A 16,564-nucleotide genomic window follows, 5' to 3' on the forward strand; every position below is an offset into this window, starting at 1 on the left:
ACGATATAAGGTGCTGGCCGCCCCTCAACGGTAATAAGGGGAGTAGTGTCGGAGGTATCTTCCTGGCATTGTAGCTCAGGTCCCTTTGCTGAGACGATGGCCCGCTCAACGCATCCTGCCTTGATTACAATTGGTAGATTAAACGTCACGGTCGAGCCTCTGGATGTTTCGGCCCACTTCCACTCCGTTACAGCGCCGCAACCCTTCATCTCTTTGAGTAGGGCAGCGCCATGGTCCGCTGCCCAACTCCCAATTTCCTTGATCTCGAAAACAAGGGCAAAAGGGACATGCCCTATTGTACAAGATGGAATCAATAATGGCGGTACTGGTGTTGGAGCGCAATTGTCTTGAAAAGAACACGACGAAGTTGGCTGCCCTTCTGTCGAAACGCAAATCTTGCAGTTCGATGTTTCGGTGTGGACGGGTGGACTGGTAATGGTAGGAGTCGGCTCATCCACTACATCACCGAGGTCTGGATCTGTGGCACAGTTTGCATCTCTGGCACACGGGTCATCATCATCCAGGTCTGTGCAGCCTAGAAAAGCGTACACGTCAGGGCTTAGGAACCCTCCTTGACCGGCTGCGCGAGGTATGAGGCTGATACTAGTATTAGCTTTTAGAGCACCCTTTGATGACTCTACGAATTGTCCTGATTTAGAATCACGCACTTCGGTGCTGTTGGTGTTTTTAGTCGTAGAAATTCTAGATAGTGGTGAACCACCAACTTGGCTCCCTTTTCGAGAACGACGACCCCTGACAGACCGTTTGATTGAGTGGATATAGCCAGGATAGTCATCACAGCTATAAGAAGCGCTGGGTAGTCGATCCAGGGGCTCGCCAACTGTAATACCTCTATCGTCGACGGTTGTCCAGACGCCACCAATGTGAGTTTTCTTCCCTGGAGAAGGGTGATCGCAGTACTGACTGGGCACATTTGTTGTCTTTATACCGGGGCGGATAGTGTGATCAAAGAGCTTATCATCCCACCATGGGTCCCATCTTCTTTCACCTTTCCTCATTTTTGCCCCATTTATTAGTAAAAACGCATTCCCTAGGACTGTTGTTAGTATTGTCTAAATTTAACATCTATTTTATCGCTGCTTACCGTATGGCTCAGCACATATGTTCTTGCTTGTATCATCGCCGAGGAAGAAATCTTCGTCACTGTTACCAGTGGGATGATTTGCAAATTCCATGCCTTTGGGATCATATAAGTATACTATAATGCTGTATGAATGTAGTAGATATTCGACTCACAATATTTGAGACCAGTATAACTTTTTTCGCCGATCGCATTAGCACTATCGAAATAGAAGTTTCTCAGCGCTAACGCATGTGCTGAATTTTCAGACTTGGGAACAAGCCGTAGGACTGCTTGTTCCTCCCATACATCCAGCTTAGGTTCCTTTAAGGGATCCCCTGATGAAAATGGATATTCTTCAACATTCTAGAAAGAAGAAATATTAACAAGTTATCGGGAAAAATAAAGGGCTGGATTTTTATCGCTTACGCAATCTATATCGGTGTTAGCAGAGCACTCCGAGTCCGACGCTTTAAGTAGAGCATAGATATTACCTTTGAGTTGCCATCCGGCTAGCGGGCTACCGCGTTGTAATCCTTCTCCCGACTGGAATTTACCATGGTACCAAGGATGTGTTACTTCAATGTTTCGCCGGACGCCAGCGGTTAAAATCGAAGTCTTCCCTCTTTTCTCTATAGCAGATCGCGCATTGGCACAAACATTCGGCCATTCAGCATAGTCACAAGTGAAAGTGGCGTGACATTTCCCATTATCAGGGGGGGTAGTCTCAAAGTACTCCGTTAGTGGTGTTGTGGAGCAAGTGGCATCCGCTCGTCGTCCAAATAAACTGCTGCCGGCTCCATTCGGGCAACATTGTTTAGCAGCTTCAAGTTTTTGCCGATTTTCGTCAAAGTTGTCGTCAATCATTTTCTGGCATGGCGACTTTTGTGAATTGACCATAGAGTTAGGGACATCGCAGCGGACCATCCTTGTTGATGGATCCCAAATGGGGAAATTGCCGGTCGGGCATAGGCCACTTGAAGAATCAAAATCGGGGTCACAAGGATCCTTTTTGGTATCATCAGGGCTGTCGGGATTATCAGGATCTGGAGTACGAGGCCGGTTTGGGTCGTTTGGGTCAAAAAATCCATCACCACCGCTACTTCCCTTGCCAGAACAGGAAGGCCAGCACAGCCCATTGCAAAAGATATGACATTTTGTTCCGCATCCTGATTTACACAGGGGACCAGGAGGTCCTGGCTTCACGGTTACTGTTGGGAGATGAATGCCAGGAATTATAGTCGTATGCGGGTAGGGAGGTGGTGTAACTGTCCTTGTTACTGGTGGGTGGGAAATGCCAGACTTACTTTCCGGGTTAGGGTTATTTGTAATTGTCAATGGAGGGGGTATTATGCTTCTTGTAAGTTGGACTGTGGGCGTTATTATTTCGGTATCAGTTATTATATAATTCCAAACATCAACAGCGGTGGTTGTGACTAGGAGGATATGTTAGTTTGTAGTGAATATAAGTTGGGAAGCTTAGGGGGTGCTTTATTTACTTACTTGGTGGGATAGTGAGAGTAGTTGTCTGTATAACAGTGGTAAAACCGGTTGAGGTCGAAACTGAGCCACCAGGAAGTGTAGTTGTCGAAGTGGTTGTCCATCCAACAGCTAGGGAGGTAGTCCATGGCGGAAGTGAGATAGTGACTGTGTTATTCAAGATAAACGGTGGCAAGATAAATGTGCACGGTGGATAGCAGTTTATGACTGGCCTTGGCTCCCGATAGATATCAGGGGAAATGAAGACCTCGCCAGAACCGCCGTCGGTAATACCTCTACCATCCAGGCTGGCACCTCCGATTTCGGTACTTTGTGGATCGAAACTATTCGGATTACCTAGGGTGCCAGGACCACCGAGGTCGACAGACCATGCCATTAGTCCGCCGAGGCAATGTTGATTTGCAAAATCTGCCTTTCGACGAAGAGATCTAGTATCATCAAATGATACCCTAATTTTGGTATAAGTTAGAAGGTTTTGGCCAGATATATAACCGAATATCCATCGAGATATACGAGAAATCCCGTAAAAATATAAGGGAGAAGGATAGTCATCCCCTATATTTCCAACTTACCATTGGTTTAATTTCCAGCTCATCCAGTTTACTCCAGCTTCCTCGTCATACACTCTGTTGGGAGACAGATGATGCAAAATCCTTTCAATTTCATAGTTGGATAAAGTGCCACTCACACCCGTGCAGGAGCCAGGTTCTCCACCACCGGTCCCGCCGCCTGAACCGGCAAACGGGCACCCCGGTACGGTGCAAGACGGGTTAGCTAGGGTGAAGGACCGACCGTAGAAACCGAGACCAAGTGAAACCTGAGACGGGCTGATCGAGTTACGCCAGAGAAGATCTAAACCACTAGAGATCTCTATATTCAGAATTATATTAGCACCCTATTTTCCTGCCAACAATAATGAATACGATTCATATTCTGACCTGTTAAGTTGGTATGGGGAGCAATAACGCGGCTAGTAAAAGGGCTGTCCCCATCCCAGACACCATGGATATCGTAACTCATAAAGTTAAACCAATCAACATATTTTGCCATTCCGGGGAGATCGAAGCCGCGTAGGTACCCTATAGGCCTTTAGCAGGCAGTACAATAATTAAGCAAGAGAAAATAAACAGGGCTCTCACAGTATGATGCAGGGATAGCAACTGTTAATAAAGCTTTGGGGCCAATTGCAGCTCGAAGTTCCTTCAATAGAGTAACATAATTTTTAATATCGTATGTATGGCCACCTTGCCTCAAGAGTTAGTTCCGATATATACCTTGGGAAACAACCTTGCAACTTACCGCGGTCATCTGCAGCAGGATACTCCCAGTCGATATCTATACCATCGAAACCATATGACTTTATTAGGTCGACTGCTGAGTTTATAAAGGCCTTTCGAGAACCAGGGAAGCGAGCCATATCCGAAAATGCTTTTCCGCCCACATCCCATCCGCCAACGGCTAAAGATGTTTTAACCGAATGGGCTTTTTGTTTGAGATTAACAAATTTTTTGTAAAAATCAGAGTCCCGGGAGTGCATCGCCTTAATCTTGAATGTCTCTTGATCAATCAATGCAAAGCCGTAATTCAGATGGGTCCAAGCAGCGGCATTGATGTTGGAGGGTTGAAGAGCATCGCAGGGCCTATCAACACACCAACTACCGTAGTAGCCAACATATCGGCCACTGCTTGAGGCTCCTCCGCATGTACTTTGCAAATATTAAGTTTCGAGAGCCAAGAATTGATCGAAATTTACTCACGGTGCCTTAACCGGGTCACATCCATTTTGACAACCATTGCCACAAAACTCTGGTGTAGTCCCGCAAAACCTTCACACTAGTCAGTAGGTGCCGAAGCGGAATACATGTAGAGAGTGAGACTTGCCCAAATTTCGAGCAGCAAACGTTGAGTGGGCAGTGCTCTTTGCCTTCAGGCGCGTACTCTATAAACATAGTGAGATAAAATTAGCCATGTGGGAGGGGAATAAATAGGCTGGTGGGCTAAAGGTCACATTGAGTGCCTAAAGCAGACAAGATTTTGGAAGCTACTTACTTCCACATTCTGCCTTTGCATCGCAAGAAGAGATGCACACATCATCCGAACAGAAATCTGGACCAAACCCACAACTTCCAAACTTGCTACAACATCCTGATTTGCATTTCTGTGTTTCAGAGCAGGTCTGGGAAAGGCCAAAGGGTAAGAATCCCACAGCCAGGGCGGCTACAATGTGAAGCTGTGCGAGCGCCCTCATTTCTGACTGAACTTTGGTTGTCGAGTTTAGAAAGAAGTCGGCTGTAAGAGTAGACAAAAGGCATTCAGTCTTATATAGGAACGATTCTTGGAAATGGGTGATCCTGACTTATCCCCTTACCTGGCACAATCAAGAATCTTAGACTAGCCAGCCATTCCCAAGCGCAGGAATGGTATATTTCATCCAGGATATAGAACCGAAGTTCGAAGAGCGCAGACTCCGCGCAAGCAAATTTTGAGATATCTCCGTATTATGATCAAACTACATACCCCCCTAGAAGATAAAATCAACTAGCAGGAGAATTTTCACCCCTTGCATGCTCGGGTATTCGACTTTACTTCCCCGAGCGGCGCCATTTCAGAGCTGGGGATTATTATCTTATGCTCTTTGGAGCCACGTCTCTGAACGAAACGAAAATCCCAAGCCATAGCCGGGCATATTAATGGTGGAATGCTTAAGTTGCCCATGTAATATCACTACTCAAGCGTGGAGCCTATGGACTTTTGAAGAGGGGATGGTGTGCTGTGATGTTGAAAATAATTAACTGACAGGTTGTGGTTATAAAATTGGGTTTTGCCTTTTTAGGTTCAGGGGTAACTAGCTTACTAACCAGTTACGGTCGCGGCTCCGGGTTACTAACCGCATTGGTCTAGCCTTGTTCTGGTGGGGCCATAAGTATAAAGACATATAATACATTGTAGTACATAGTATAACTCTATAATCTGTGTGGGAATCCACTTTGCGAGGTTCTGAGGCATCCACTTTCGCCGAAGCATGATGAAGCGTCGCATCATGCAATACGACCATAGTTTTCCACATGCTTTATCCACAGTTCAAGCTGCCTGGTGCTGAGATGCCGAATCTCCTCTCAAAAGGATATCAGGAAGGAGCTACCGGTACCCCGGTACCACATTGGTGTTTGAACTGGCTATCTGTTCAAGTTTGTTAGCTTTGGCATCTGCTAGATTCGCGCAGAGAGTGAGTTCAAATGGTTAAAGCAACTTCATCAACAATACTTTTCTTATTAACAACTCAAGAGTTCTATATGGCATACAATTTTATCTGGCAGTCGATCCAATCCAATTTGCCCCTTCGTGATGAAGCTATCCTTCCTATTCTTGCCTATCTTTATAGCATTGTCTATATATACCATTCGGTCCGGCTCGCTATATCAAAATCAAGAGCATTTGGACCTTCACGAAGCGTTAAATGAATTTATTTCACGGGGCCAGATCGTGATTGAACTGATACCACCATTATCGTTTATTATTGCTCGCTATTCTAAGGGATGGGTAACGTTTATCGATGTCGTTAGCCAATCTGTCTGGTTTTCTCTGCTAGTAGACGGGTGCCTTTACTCCAATAATGCAATACCTAGGCGATATACCATACTCATGGCTTGTTTGATGGGTTGGTTAGCGGTCTACTCCAATGATAACATTAGCATACCATCCTTGACGTCGAACAATATCGCGGAATCTCTCCTAGCGGCTGTTTTCTCCTATCTCTTCTATCTTCAACATGTACCTTGTACGATGAGGATAATTGACTCCGTGCTTGGGGTCATGGAGGTTCTCCCAATCGTTGCCTTCTCGTTAGGATGCAATACACTCGATGCAAGCTTTTGTTATATCTACGTTGTTTTGCACCGATGCTCCTCCATTTTTTCGCAGATAGCAGATCAAAGTCAATCAATGGTATGTTTTATAAGAGACCCAAATTTGCTCATAGGCCAATTTTAACATTATCAACAGGTCAGAATATCGTTGAATGCATCCCTAATTTTGTCACGTTCATGCCTTATGCCTATCCTGGTTCTGGTTACAATATATGGTGCCGTATTTCCATCTTCAGAGACAGCTGCAGGTGGAAACTATAACCTGCACTTTCTATCGGCGCATTTCCGACGCGAACTGGTCCCAGATAGGCGCCTGTTTAACGCTTCGACCTTGAATTATCCTATCCCACCGTATTCGCTAAGGCCCTTGACTGCTATGAGCTTTTACCTACCACAGGCAGGTTTCTTGTGGAGCGATGAGCTTGTTTGGAGTGAAATTTACGGGGTTTACAGTACATTATCGGTTTATGAAAAGGATATCAAAGACTCTCAACGTCAAGATGATGGCCGTGAGCCTCCGCCTTACCGCTTATTCCTCCGAGATAAATTTAATCGGCGATATCCATGGTCATTTAAACCAGCAGGGCTGAACAATAGCAACGCTCACCTCCACCCTGCCATCACGGATGGCTTCTTACGCGAAAATGAGGTCGTGTTCATTCAAAGTGGAATCAATAACCGCTATTTGGGGGTACAGAGGGGAGTACAGTCAGTTATTGACCAGGAACTGGGGGTGGAGTTTGAAAGAGCCAAAGACGAGTTCGTTCGACATCGGGTTGGGTAAGTTCCTGTGTCATGCCAGAATATTTGTGAAGATACATATTAATCCTTAGTCAGGGCATTTGCTGAGGGGACTGAAGACTCTATATGGATTTTGCAATATGATCCATTCTCCGACAATGGGTTCCGGTTATATAATCCTGCTCACAGATGCCATCTAGCGTCCAGCTTTCGCACATTCCCCGATTACGACGGCGACCGCAATAACAGCACAATTATGATGCAGCTGGATCTAGAGCTGGAAGTAACTTGTACTTCAGACGCGAATGATTCGGCATCCAGAATGTACATCCTTGAAGGTCTGTATAAGTCGTCCAAACTGTTGACTGTTTTAATGTCGCTGGAACTAACCTCCAATAAACCATCTTTATAGGCATGACCTCGATACAGCAAACTCCCACCGGGCGGGGAACTATGCATGACCACCTTCGCACCTCCACCGACGCCGTGACATATTTTTATTATCGAGGTCTCTCTATCCTCCAAGCAACCTACAGCCTTGCACGCTTCCGAGCACTCTACGCTAAAACCCAGGATACAACGCCGCCTTTACTTGAATTTATACGTCCCACGGTCACGCGCGTAGACGACCCTGCGGAGTATTTCTGCGTATTCTTTGTGGCTCTTTACTTTCTCCTGTGCGTTTATCAACGCCGCCAACCGCATTGTACACCTAAAGATGGACGAAATAACCATTTACCAATGCTGAGTCTCACCGATATAAACTATATAAGCGGTGTGGCTTTCATTCTGATACGGCTTATGTGGACTCGATTACTTTCAAAGCAGATGGAATACGCTCCACGGTTACCAGTGCTGATCAGTGCAATATTATTACTGCGGCTATTTTAGAACGGACTGTACAGATAATTGCTGTTTATAAATATAATGTATTTCACAGGGTTGGGGTAACAATAGACGTAAGAGACAATAATAAACAGAGGCTGACAGTTAGGTAACTAAAGCCTTGGGAACTGGACCTGGACAACATCAGTGAGATGAGTTAATTGATCACGGAGGCGAACCGCACACACACCTGGCGCATAACTCTACCATATACAGTCGACCCACGGTCTCTTGTTATAGACGCTGTCACTTAGACTCACTGCCAACACAGTAAACCCCGGTCGAAAAATAATGACGTAGGGTATTAAACACAGATTGCATATATATATTATATCCGAAAGTCTAGTTTTCGCCTGTTGGATCCTAGTTCCATCTGTTAGTACGACTCGCAATATGGTATAATATGGCATATCTCCGGTAGTTCCCGTTAGACATCAGGTTGGCTCGCGATTCAGTGTCCGCCATCACCTGCCTGTAGCCCCACCAGGTTGCCACACACCTTCTTCTCCCGCAGAAAGGCTTGAGTGGGCCATATATACATAGTATAGGGCCAGAGTACTCGGCAGCACGAACAAAATATACCTCATAAACTATAACTATATATCAAGTGGGTAACTATAACTAACTTAACTGCCGCCTCCCGTGCCGTGCAAGTCTTCTCGTGCAAATCTCCTCGTGGGCTATATGCCGTTACTTAGCAAGAAGCGAAGAAACACACCCGAATTATATATCAGAACCTTCTAACGAACCAGTTGATCTCTACAGGCCATAGTGCAACGGGACTAGTGCTAAAAAGGCCCAGGATACTACAGTAAGGGTACCGTCCTCAGATGGTTACCCTGGGCACCGTTCGAGCTCCCAGCTGGACTGGGATAGCAACTTTCTTGCCGCTAGCTAACCGCATGGAGGAAGCATCCCGGATATAATTTGTTAACTATTTAACAGCTTGGATCTAGGTATAGAGAAGGACTTCTCCGCTATCGCTTATGCCCTTCCAGGAAGTGTCTGCTCCGTATCTTCGTCCCTCGATTGGTCAGTTGGCAGCTCTAATATCCACGTTTGGTGCTTCTTAGCACTCTCGATATAACCGTAAATGTTGTATAGTGGGACGACCGGATCAGCCAGATCAAAACACTGCACTCCGCGCGACGCACTTATACTCCTTAGCTGCGTTAGTCTCCAGTGCACCTCTGAGCTAGCTTGAGCTTCGCTTACTATTGAGTTTAGATCCATATTGTGGAGCCGAATATTTTAAAGAATAATCCGTACAATATGGAAACTTACAGGGTACTGGAGTCTACGGAATACGTATGATCTTTATAGTTATAAAGATCTAGGGGTATCCAGTTTGAGAGGCAGTTCAATCTTAGGTTCCAAGGCTCAGTCGCCCTGTTCCATTGTTAGCAGACTACTATGATTCCTTATATCTTGATCCATGTCCTTTCCCTCTCTGTGGCCGCTGAGGGCGCAGTTGTCAAAAGATGGCTTAATGGCTCCAAGCCTACAGATACTGTTGATCCGGGTGTAACTCCGGGTTGTACCTATTGGATAAATGGTATTACAGCAGCTGATCAATGTGCCGATATCGTGGGCTACTTTGGAATTACTGAAGAGCAGTTTAACGAATGGGTTTGTATATATCTTACCCGTCCACATTTTATTTACTTAAGTTATTACTAACTAATATACGCTCAGAATCCTGCATTGAATGGTCACTGCGGTGCAATTCAGCCAGGCCACTCGTACTGTGTCATGGCTGACCAGGTGCCTACTTCAACGAAGTTGACTTCTACTGCTCCACCCTCTCCTACAACTTCTTCCACGGCAACATCTCCAACTGCAACCGGGCCTAGCCCTACCCAAAGCGGTTTGGCTCAAGACTGTAACAAGTTTTACAAAGTAGTGGCGGGGGACAGCTGTTACGATATTGCCCAGCGCGAGGGGGCTTCTTTGGAAGACTTTTACAAGTGGAATCCGTAAGTCATTTGCCCGCACTAGGCTTGATATACTGACTAACCAATTATATCCGAGAAAAAGGGCGGTTGGAACTACGTGCGGCTCTCTCTGGGGCGGATACTATGTTTGTGTCGGAGTAAAGGGGCAGTCACCGACGCAATCTTCCAGCCCTCCAGCCTCAACTCCAACAGCCCCTCAGCCGCAGCAGCCTGGGATAGCGAAGAACTGCAACAAGTTCCACCTAGTTAAAAGCGGTGAATCTTGCTGGTCAATTGAAACTGAATTCTCTATCTCCCACGACGATTTTTTGAGCTGGAACACAGGCGTAGGGTCGTCCTGCAATCTATGGGCAGGATACAATGTCTGCGTAAGTGTACCCGGAAGCACAAGCACCACCACTCCTACTACAGTTCCAGGCTCCCCTACTCCGACCCCGACAGCCCCCCAGCCTCAGCTGCCTGGCGTTATCAAAGAGTGCAAGAAGTACTACAAAGTGCAAAAGGGAGACACGTGCTGGTCAATTGGGCAGATGTATAAGATCAATGATGACACATTTCGCAGGTGGAATCCAATTGATTGCTCAAAACTGTGGTTAGGATATTATATTTGTATATCGGCGTGAGGACTTGCCGTATATAATATATATTTCCATGTTTATCTAGTCCCCAAGGTATGCCTTTGTTGCTCCGCTGTGCGCCCTATTGAGGCTTCATCCTGTCACGTAATATCATAACCTCTGAAGTTGTGCCTTATAATGTATACAATCACTCTCCTCATTAACTCCCGAGCTACGAGCTACTTTAGCTTCACTCGGCAGCCGAGGCTCCAACTATGAAACAGGCCTAGGCAGCCTACAATCTATTCTTAACCATATGTCAAATATAACAAGTCTCTTTGCCACCAAGTAGTGCGGGCTCGCCTTTTTGGCTGAATGGCAGATTCTGACACTATATTAACTAATGACTGTATATATATTAATTACCAATTTATATAAGTAGAGAAACTCGTGTAACCTTTCTGTGGGAGAATTCAAAGTAACTAGTAAGCCAAAGTGAAGGTCCACTTAATACCTACCAACGTAGCCAATACGAGTAGAGGATGTGAATTCAAGAGCTTCTAGATAGCATCCAATAAAACAAGTAGAAATCATTCAGTCTTAAATTAAGCTGGCTTGCATCCTAGTTACCTGATAACTAGTTAGTTAACTAGAGTAAACAAAGTGACGTAATAGCAATAATGAAGGGGAAGAAGAAAAATAGATCCGAGTGGCTCAGGAGAAGCAGCCGATTAACTAACTAGTTGGGCCGTTAGTTATTAGATATCTAATAGTAACCCATATTTACCTTATCAGCGTTAATAAACACGCGAAGTAGACCACTTTTGAGATATTTACTTTGTTCAATCTTTGAAAAGAAAAAAGATGGCTCCGGTCAAAGAACGTCCGATCTCTCGGTAAGCATGAAAGTCGAATGTGCTCGGTGCATCAAGGCTGGTGTTGAGTGTATATACGGTCCACCACACCGGCTTGGTCGACCTCGACGGACGGGCTCCATCCAAACATGCTTCGCCAACTCTACCTTCGATATATCTCATAGTACCGCCATGAGCCCCCACGCCCCCCTAATGTGACATCAACAGCAGAACATACCGGCGGCGGTTATCACAGTTGCAAACAATAATGGCCAAGGGCTGGATAGCAATCCTGGGTATCAGGAGCCAACAGGATTAGATATTTGTAAGAAACAGGCCGGAACAAGGTTCAATACCGCAATGTTGACGCATAATTAATGGGCGGCAGACAGTCAACCTACACAGACTGACAATTTCCGTATTTTCTCCCATCTCTTCGGTTCTGGGTCCAACTTCAGTATTCCCATGAGTCCTTCGCCGGCCGCTGAATCCAACAATAATAAAGGATTTGGGGAGCGAAGCACGCAAGCTATACCAACATCATCATCTACCCAGCCACTGCTTCCATCCTCTGTGGATAAGATAAGCTACTCTAATTTAAATACACCGGATAACCCAATACTGGCGATAGGCTACAGCCTATCTATAGACTATAGGTCGAGTTAATTAATATTTATAGCAAATTAGCTAGTATTAAATAGGCTTACCCGTCTCAGTTTTCGAACAAGGTAAGAGAATAAGTATCAACCTCTAATAGTTACTTTAAGGGCCAGCTTCGAACCAACATTAAAGCCTCGGAGCAGATATTAGATATTCTGAGCCGGATTAATAGGCAGCCCCGTCTCGATGCAACCGAAATAGCAGGGTTAGGGCCACCGCACTCCTTTAATCTATCCAGTAGAGAATATTACCACCTGTCTGGAGCTCGACGAGGCTCTTGTTTTGGAGCCGGTCTGGATTAAAAATAGGCCGGTTGGCTGTAGCTGTGGTTTTAGACGGCGCAGTTCTACCCGAAATGTTAACATCCAAGCCAGGCCGTCAAATAATCATCACTTACTGCCAGATTTTATTCCAACAACTCTGCTATTTGATGTCGAATTAAGTAAAAATCTCTCGCCATAATCACCACTGGCAGCCTGGTAAATTGTTTAAGATTTAGTCGAGCTTGGCTCTGTTGGGATGGTTTGGGAGAACCCGTAGGTATTGGCGATATAGTTGGTGTTTTTGGCGTATCTAGTTGTCATTGGGATCTGTTTTGCTTTGACGCAGTACGATTTGCCAGATTTCGACCCATTACAGTCATCTTTCAACCCAGGATTCTGTTAAAGTAACTATGTATTATACAGTAGCTACGAAGTATAAATTGAGCGACGCGCCTATTAAGTTAAGGTTGAAGCTTAACTAGCCATTAAAAAAAAACTTTATATAACTAGTGGTAAACTACTAGAGCCTGGTTGTCGGAAATATACTTGCCACTAAGCCCACATCACGTGGCATTCTAATATCAAAGTATATAAGCAGTGCAGCGACTAGAGATGACGAACGTCATCACTGTGTATGATCTTTTGGTCGAGTGGTATATGCCGTATTATCGCTACCGGCATATGGCTATTACAATACTTGATATCCTCGGTAGCTATATATTAATACTTACTTATCTATATCTATAATATTATATTACTTCGATAAAGAATTACTCTCTTTATTAAAGTGATTGGAACTATGAGACTATTAGGCTAAAAGTACTATAGTACTAATGATATAGTAATCAATAAGAGTACTAGAAGGTAGTATATAGTTAATAATAGAACTAATTACTAAATCATTTATATTAGACTCTGCGTTACTTCTTAACTAGAGCAGATATTCGTCAGGTAGGATTACCTAATAGGTCACATAACCCAGTTTAACGGGTGGTGTCCAGAGCCTGCAAGGTGGTGTTCGGAGCCATTCATATAATCTCGCGGGCCTCCCGCCAGACATTCTATACGAAAGAGGGATTATCATCTCATCTACCACGGCTATAATTAAGTAGCCAGCTTTGCACAGCCAGCTTTGCACGGCCAAGAGTGCAGGGATTTCGTAGGAATACGTAGGCCAAGAGCCAGCAAGCTGGCCTCACCATAATGTACGTAAAAATCCCAGCAAATTCGTAATAACATGGTCTTTTTATGCTTCACTGCCGAGATGATTTTGCATATCCATACATCCCTATACAATTAATACTCACATAGTACATATACGGCTAGCCGCATGTTTTCTCGACCCCAAGAGACGTGCAGGGGACTCCGTCCCCAAAGCAGTCACTGAATGCAGGTTACTCTGCTCCTCCGTCGTTTAGTTTACTAGCTACTTGATGGTTAATTAGTTATATATTAAGGGTGAATCATGCTAGAACACATTTCGATTCATTCTACCTAGCTTTGCTCTTTCGGATTCTATAAGCTTAACTTACCGTCTATATAAAACAGCTAGCTAGTTATGAGAGCTCGATCAGGACAGAGCGGGCCATCCCGCAAACGAAGACGACAGACTATCGTCTGCACCGAGTGTCGCCGGCGGAAAATTGCGTGTGACAGAAACGCACCGTGCACACAGTGCATCCAGTCCAAGGCAGCCTGTACATACTACAGCTCTTGTTCCAGCGGCGGTAGATTCTCCATTGACAATGATGGTAGCATCATGTCTTCTCCACATGTATCCCAGCCTGAACCAGGAGCTAGAGCACCGCTGCCCGTCTCGACGGTGGCAGGCCATCATCGTGGCGGCCTCATCAATACCATCGACGTCGGGGCGGAGGACTTGTATCCACCCACGCCTCTACTCCTTGATCCAGGAGCTTCTGCTAGCTGGCTTGATCCAGCGGAACTTGACGAAATATCGCTTCCATTCGGCTTGCCGGTTGAGCCTGGTAATAATAATGCAACATTTTGCTTGGACCCTTCCATTATCGGCACGCATACGCTTGAAACGAGTCTAGATATAATAGAGGGTACAGCAAATTCATCGGGCTCTTCATCTAATGCCTCTTCCGGCCAAGAATCCCCCAAGAAGTTGTGGTTGTATGGACCTAGCCACTGGATGACACTCTGCCAAAAGGTATATATACCATCATTTATAATTAGTTGAATGGTAACTTAACTAGTTATTGAAACTACGCTAGCCTAGATAACTAGCTGTTTTATTACTAGTCATAACTAACCTTATCCCTTCGTGATGCAGCTAATCTCGATATAGTACGAGAAGCAGGGCCTTTTTGACGATATCAACGATGCGGTCTTCGGGGGCGAAGGGCATCCGATCCTCCAGAAGTGCAAACAACTTGGAAGGACCCTTAAGACTACGGGCCGGCCTAACCCCAAACTTCTTTCGCAGCCACTCACTAGATTTATACCGTCTAGAGAGACTGCGGATCGGTTGGTGCAGCTCTACTTACGGACTTTTGAGTCAGTATTCCGGGTTCTACATGTGCCAACCTTCAAACAAGAGTATGAGCAGTACTGGGATGACCCCCAGGCGGCTAGCGAGAGCTTCGTACTCCTACTACTACTTGTAATGGCCATTGGTACCTGCTTTTACCAGGATCTATGTTTGTCAGACGGCGCCAATGATGGAACGACGCTGCATGAGCGGTCGACCCAGTGGATATTTGCTGCTCACATGAGATTGGTGGTTCCCTTCAGAAAGAGAAATCTCAATATCCGTGGTGTGCAACTACAGTGCTTGCTTGTTCTCGCCCTCTTAACAAACACCAGCACCGTTGGGGGCGACCTCTTTTGGATTACTACGGCATCCCTTGTCCAAAGTGCCATGGCTGTTGGTCTTCACATAAAGCCTGTCGAATTTGCCATAGGGCCCCTTGAAGCTGAAATCCGTCGTAGGCTCTGGGCAACAGTGCTGGAGCTGGTAGTGCAGGCAAGTCTCGACTCCGGCGTGGACCCCATCATATCGGCAGAGGCATTGGAATCATGCGAGCTGCCCTCCAATCTCGACGACTGCCAGATCAGCAAATCAACTGAGATCTTGCCAGAGTCAAAGCCAACGGGCTGTTTCACACAGAATTCCATTCAATGTGCCCTGATGAGATCGCTGCCAATCCGGCTAAAGATTACTGAGACGCTGAGTCGTTTCCACGCCAAGCTTCAATACGAAGTGGCCCGCCAGATGGGCGCAGAACTCACGGCCATCCTCCGGGAGACATCCGACCTTATCGACTCATTTACTACCACCCAGCCGTCTGTCTTCCAGGTCCAGTTGCAGGACTTATTGGCCAGGCGCTTCCTTCTGGTGCTCCATGGACAGTTCGCACACAAGGCATCTAGTGACGTAAATTACTACTACTCTCGGACTGTGTGTCTAGAAAGCTCTCAGCTCTTGCTTGCGGCCTTACACACCCACGGCTCCAACAAGCCGTACGGAGGTCAAGACGCCAACACCGTACCTTCCGTACAGGAAGATTGCATCAACTTACTCGTGTACGGTGATGGGATATTCAAAAATGTTTTCTTGGCAGCGGTCATTACTGTATGCGCCGAGTACTTGACGCAGCTTCGGGACGATTCGTCGCCAGCTGCATCATCACTGTCGCGGCGAGAATTACTTCAGTCAATCGAGGATGGGGCCGCCCTTACGCGCCGCCGCATTCTTATGGGCGAGACGAGCGTCAAGGCTCACGTCTTTCTAGCTTGCGTGCTCGCGAAGGCGGGAGGTTCTCGACGACGGGGCCAGCATCGAGGAGCTACTACCAGGCCTCGGGTAGATCAGGTCGTGGCAGAGACAGCACAACGTACACTTGATTCCTGTTACCGCGTCTTGGAGGATAGGATAAGCTGTACAACAGCACGGGGGGAACAAGGGCTCGATTTGGTTGTCTCGTCAAACCGCATTAATTCCCCAGGGTCGGCTTTTAGCAAGGGTACGAATAATAACAGGCCTGAACGACCTAATGAGAAAGCTAGCGACACTAATTCACTTTTGGATTGTGGCTTGGATGCTTGGTCAAATCAATTGGCTAATATTGATGAAGGATGGTTCCACCAAACTTTGTAGGTACAGAAAAGAGAAACGCGGGTGGATGAGTTGAAAGCGATCAAGCGTTTCGAGTTTTTGTAGTTGTTATTTAGCC

At 45.9% G+C, this 16,564-nt stretch overlaps 4 protein-coding genes across 4 annotated transcripts; 3 read left to right on the forward strand and 1 right to left on the reverse strand.

Moving 5' to 3' along the window:
• Positions 1–457: 457 nt before the first annotated feature.
• On the reverse strand, positions 458–4,829 carry MCYG_08443 (symbiotic chitinase; the record flags this gene model as incomplete). Its single annotated transcript, XM_002843314.1, has 12 exons — positions 458–535; positions 669–1,051; positions 1,258–1,447; positions 1,511–2,292; positions 2,389–2,517; positions 2,585–3,030; positions 3,154–3,451; positions 3,520–3,660; positions 3,881–4,138; positions 4,234–4,287; positions 4,443–4,520; positions 4,631–4,829. 12 exons carry the CDS (start codon positions 4,827–4,829, stop codon positions 458–460), a joined length of 3,036 nt encoding a protein of 1,011 aa, XP_002843360.1.
• A 1,802-nt stretch (positions 4,830–6,631) lies between these two features.
• On the forward strand, positions 6,632–8,079 carry MCYG_08444 (uncharacterized protein; the record flags this gene model as incomplete). Its single annotated transcript, XM_002843315.1, has 3 exons — positions 6,632–7,227; positions 7,285–7,526; positions 7,601–8,079. The coding sequence occupies 3 exons, from the start codon at positions 6,632–6,634 to the stop codon at positions 8,077–8,079; spliced, it is 1,317 nt and encodes a 438-aa protein (XP_002843361.1).
• Positions 8,080–9,345: 1,266 nt separating this feature from the next.
• MCYG_08445 (LysM domain-containing protein) lies at positions 9,346–10,937 on the forward strand (the record flags this gene model as incomplete). The annotated part of the gene is made up of 5 exons (XM_002843316.1): positions 9,346–9,381; positions 9,481–9,702; positions 9,769–10,049; positions 10,111–10,637; positions 10,834–10,937. 5 exons carry the CDS (start codon positions 9,346–9,348, stop codon positions 10,935–10,937), a joined length of 1,170 nt encoding a protein of 389 aa, XP_002843362.1.
• A 3,184-nt stretch (positions 10,938–14,121) lies between these two features.
• Positions 14,122–16,517, forward strand: MCYG_08446 (C6 zinc finger domain-containing protein; the record flags this gene model as incomplete). The annotated part of the gene is made up of 3 exons (XM_002843317.1): positions 14,122–14,538; positions 14,677–16,225; positions 16,489–16,517. 3 exons carry the CDS (start codon positions 14,122–14,124, stop codon positions 16,515–16,517), a joined length of 1,995 nt encoding a protein of 664 aa, XP_002843363.1.
• Between the last annotated feature and the right edge of the window lie 47 nt (positions 16,518–16,564).

Source organism: Microsporum canis, genomic scaffold, assembly GCF_000151145.1.
Source record: "Microsporum canis CBS 113480 supercont1.8 genomic scaffold, whole genome shotgun sequence".
NCBI lineage: Eukaryota > Fungi > Ascomycota > Eurotiomycetes > Onygenales > Arthrodermataceae > Microsporum > Microsporum canis.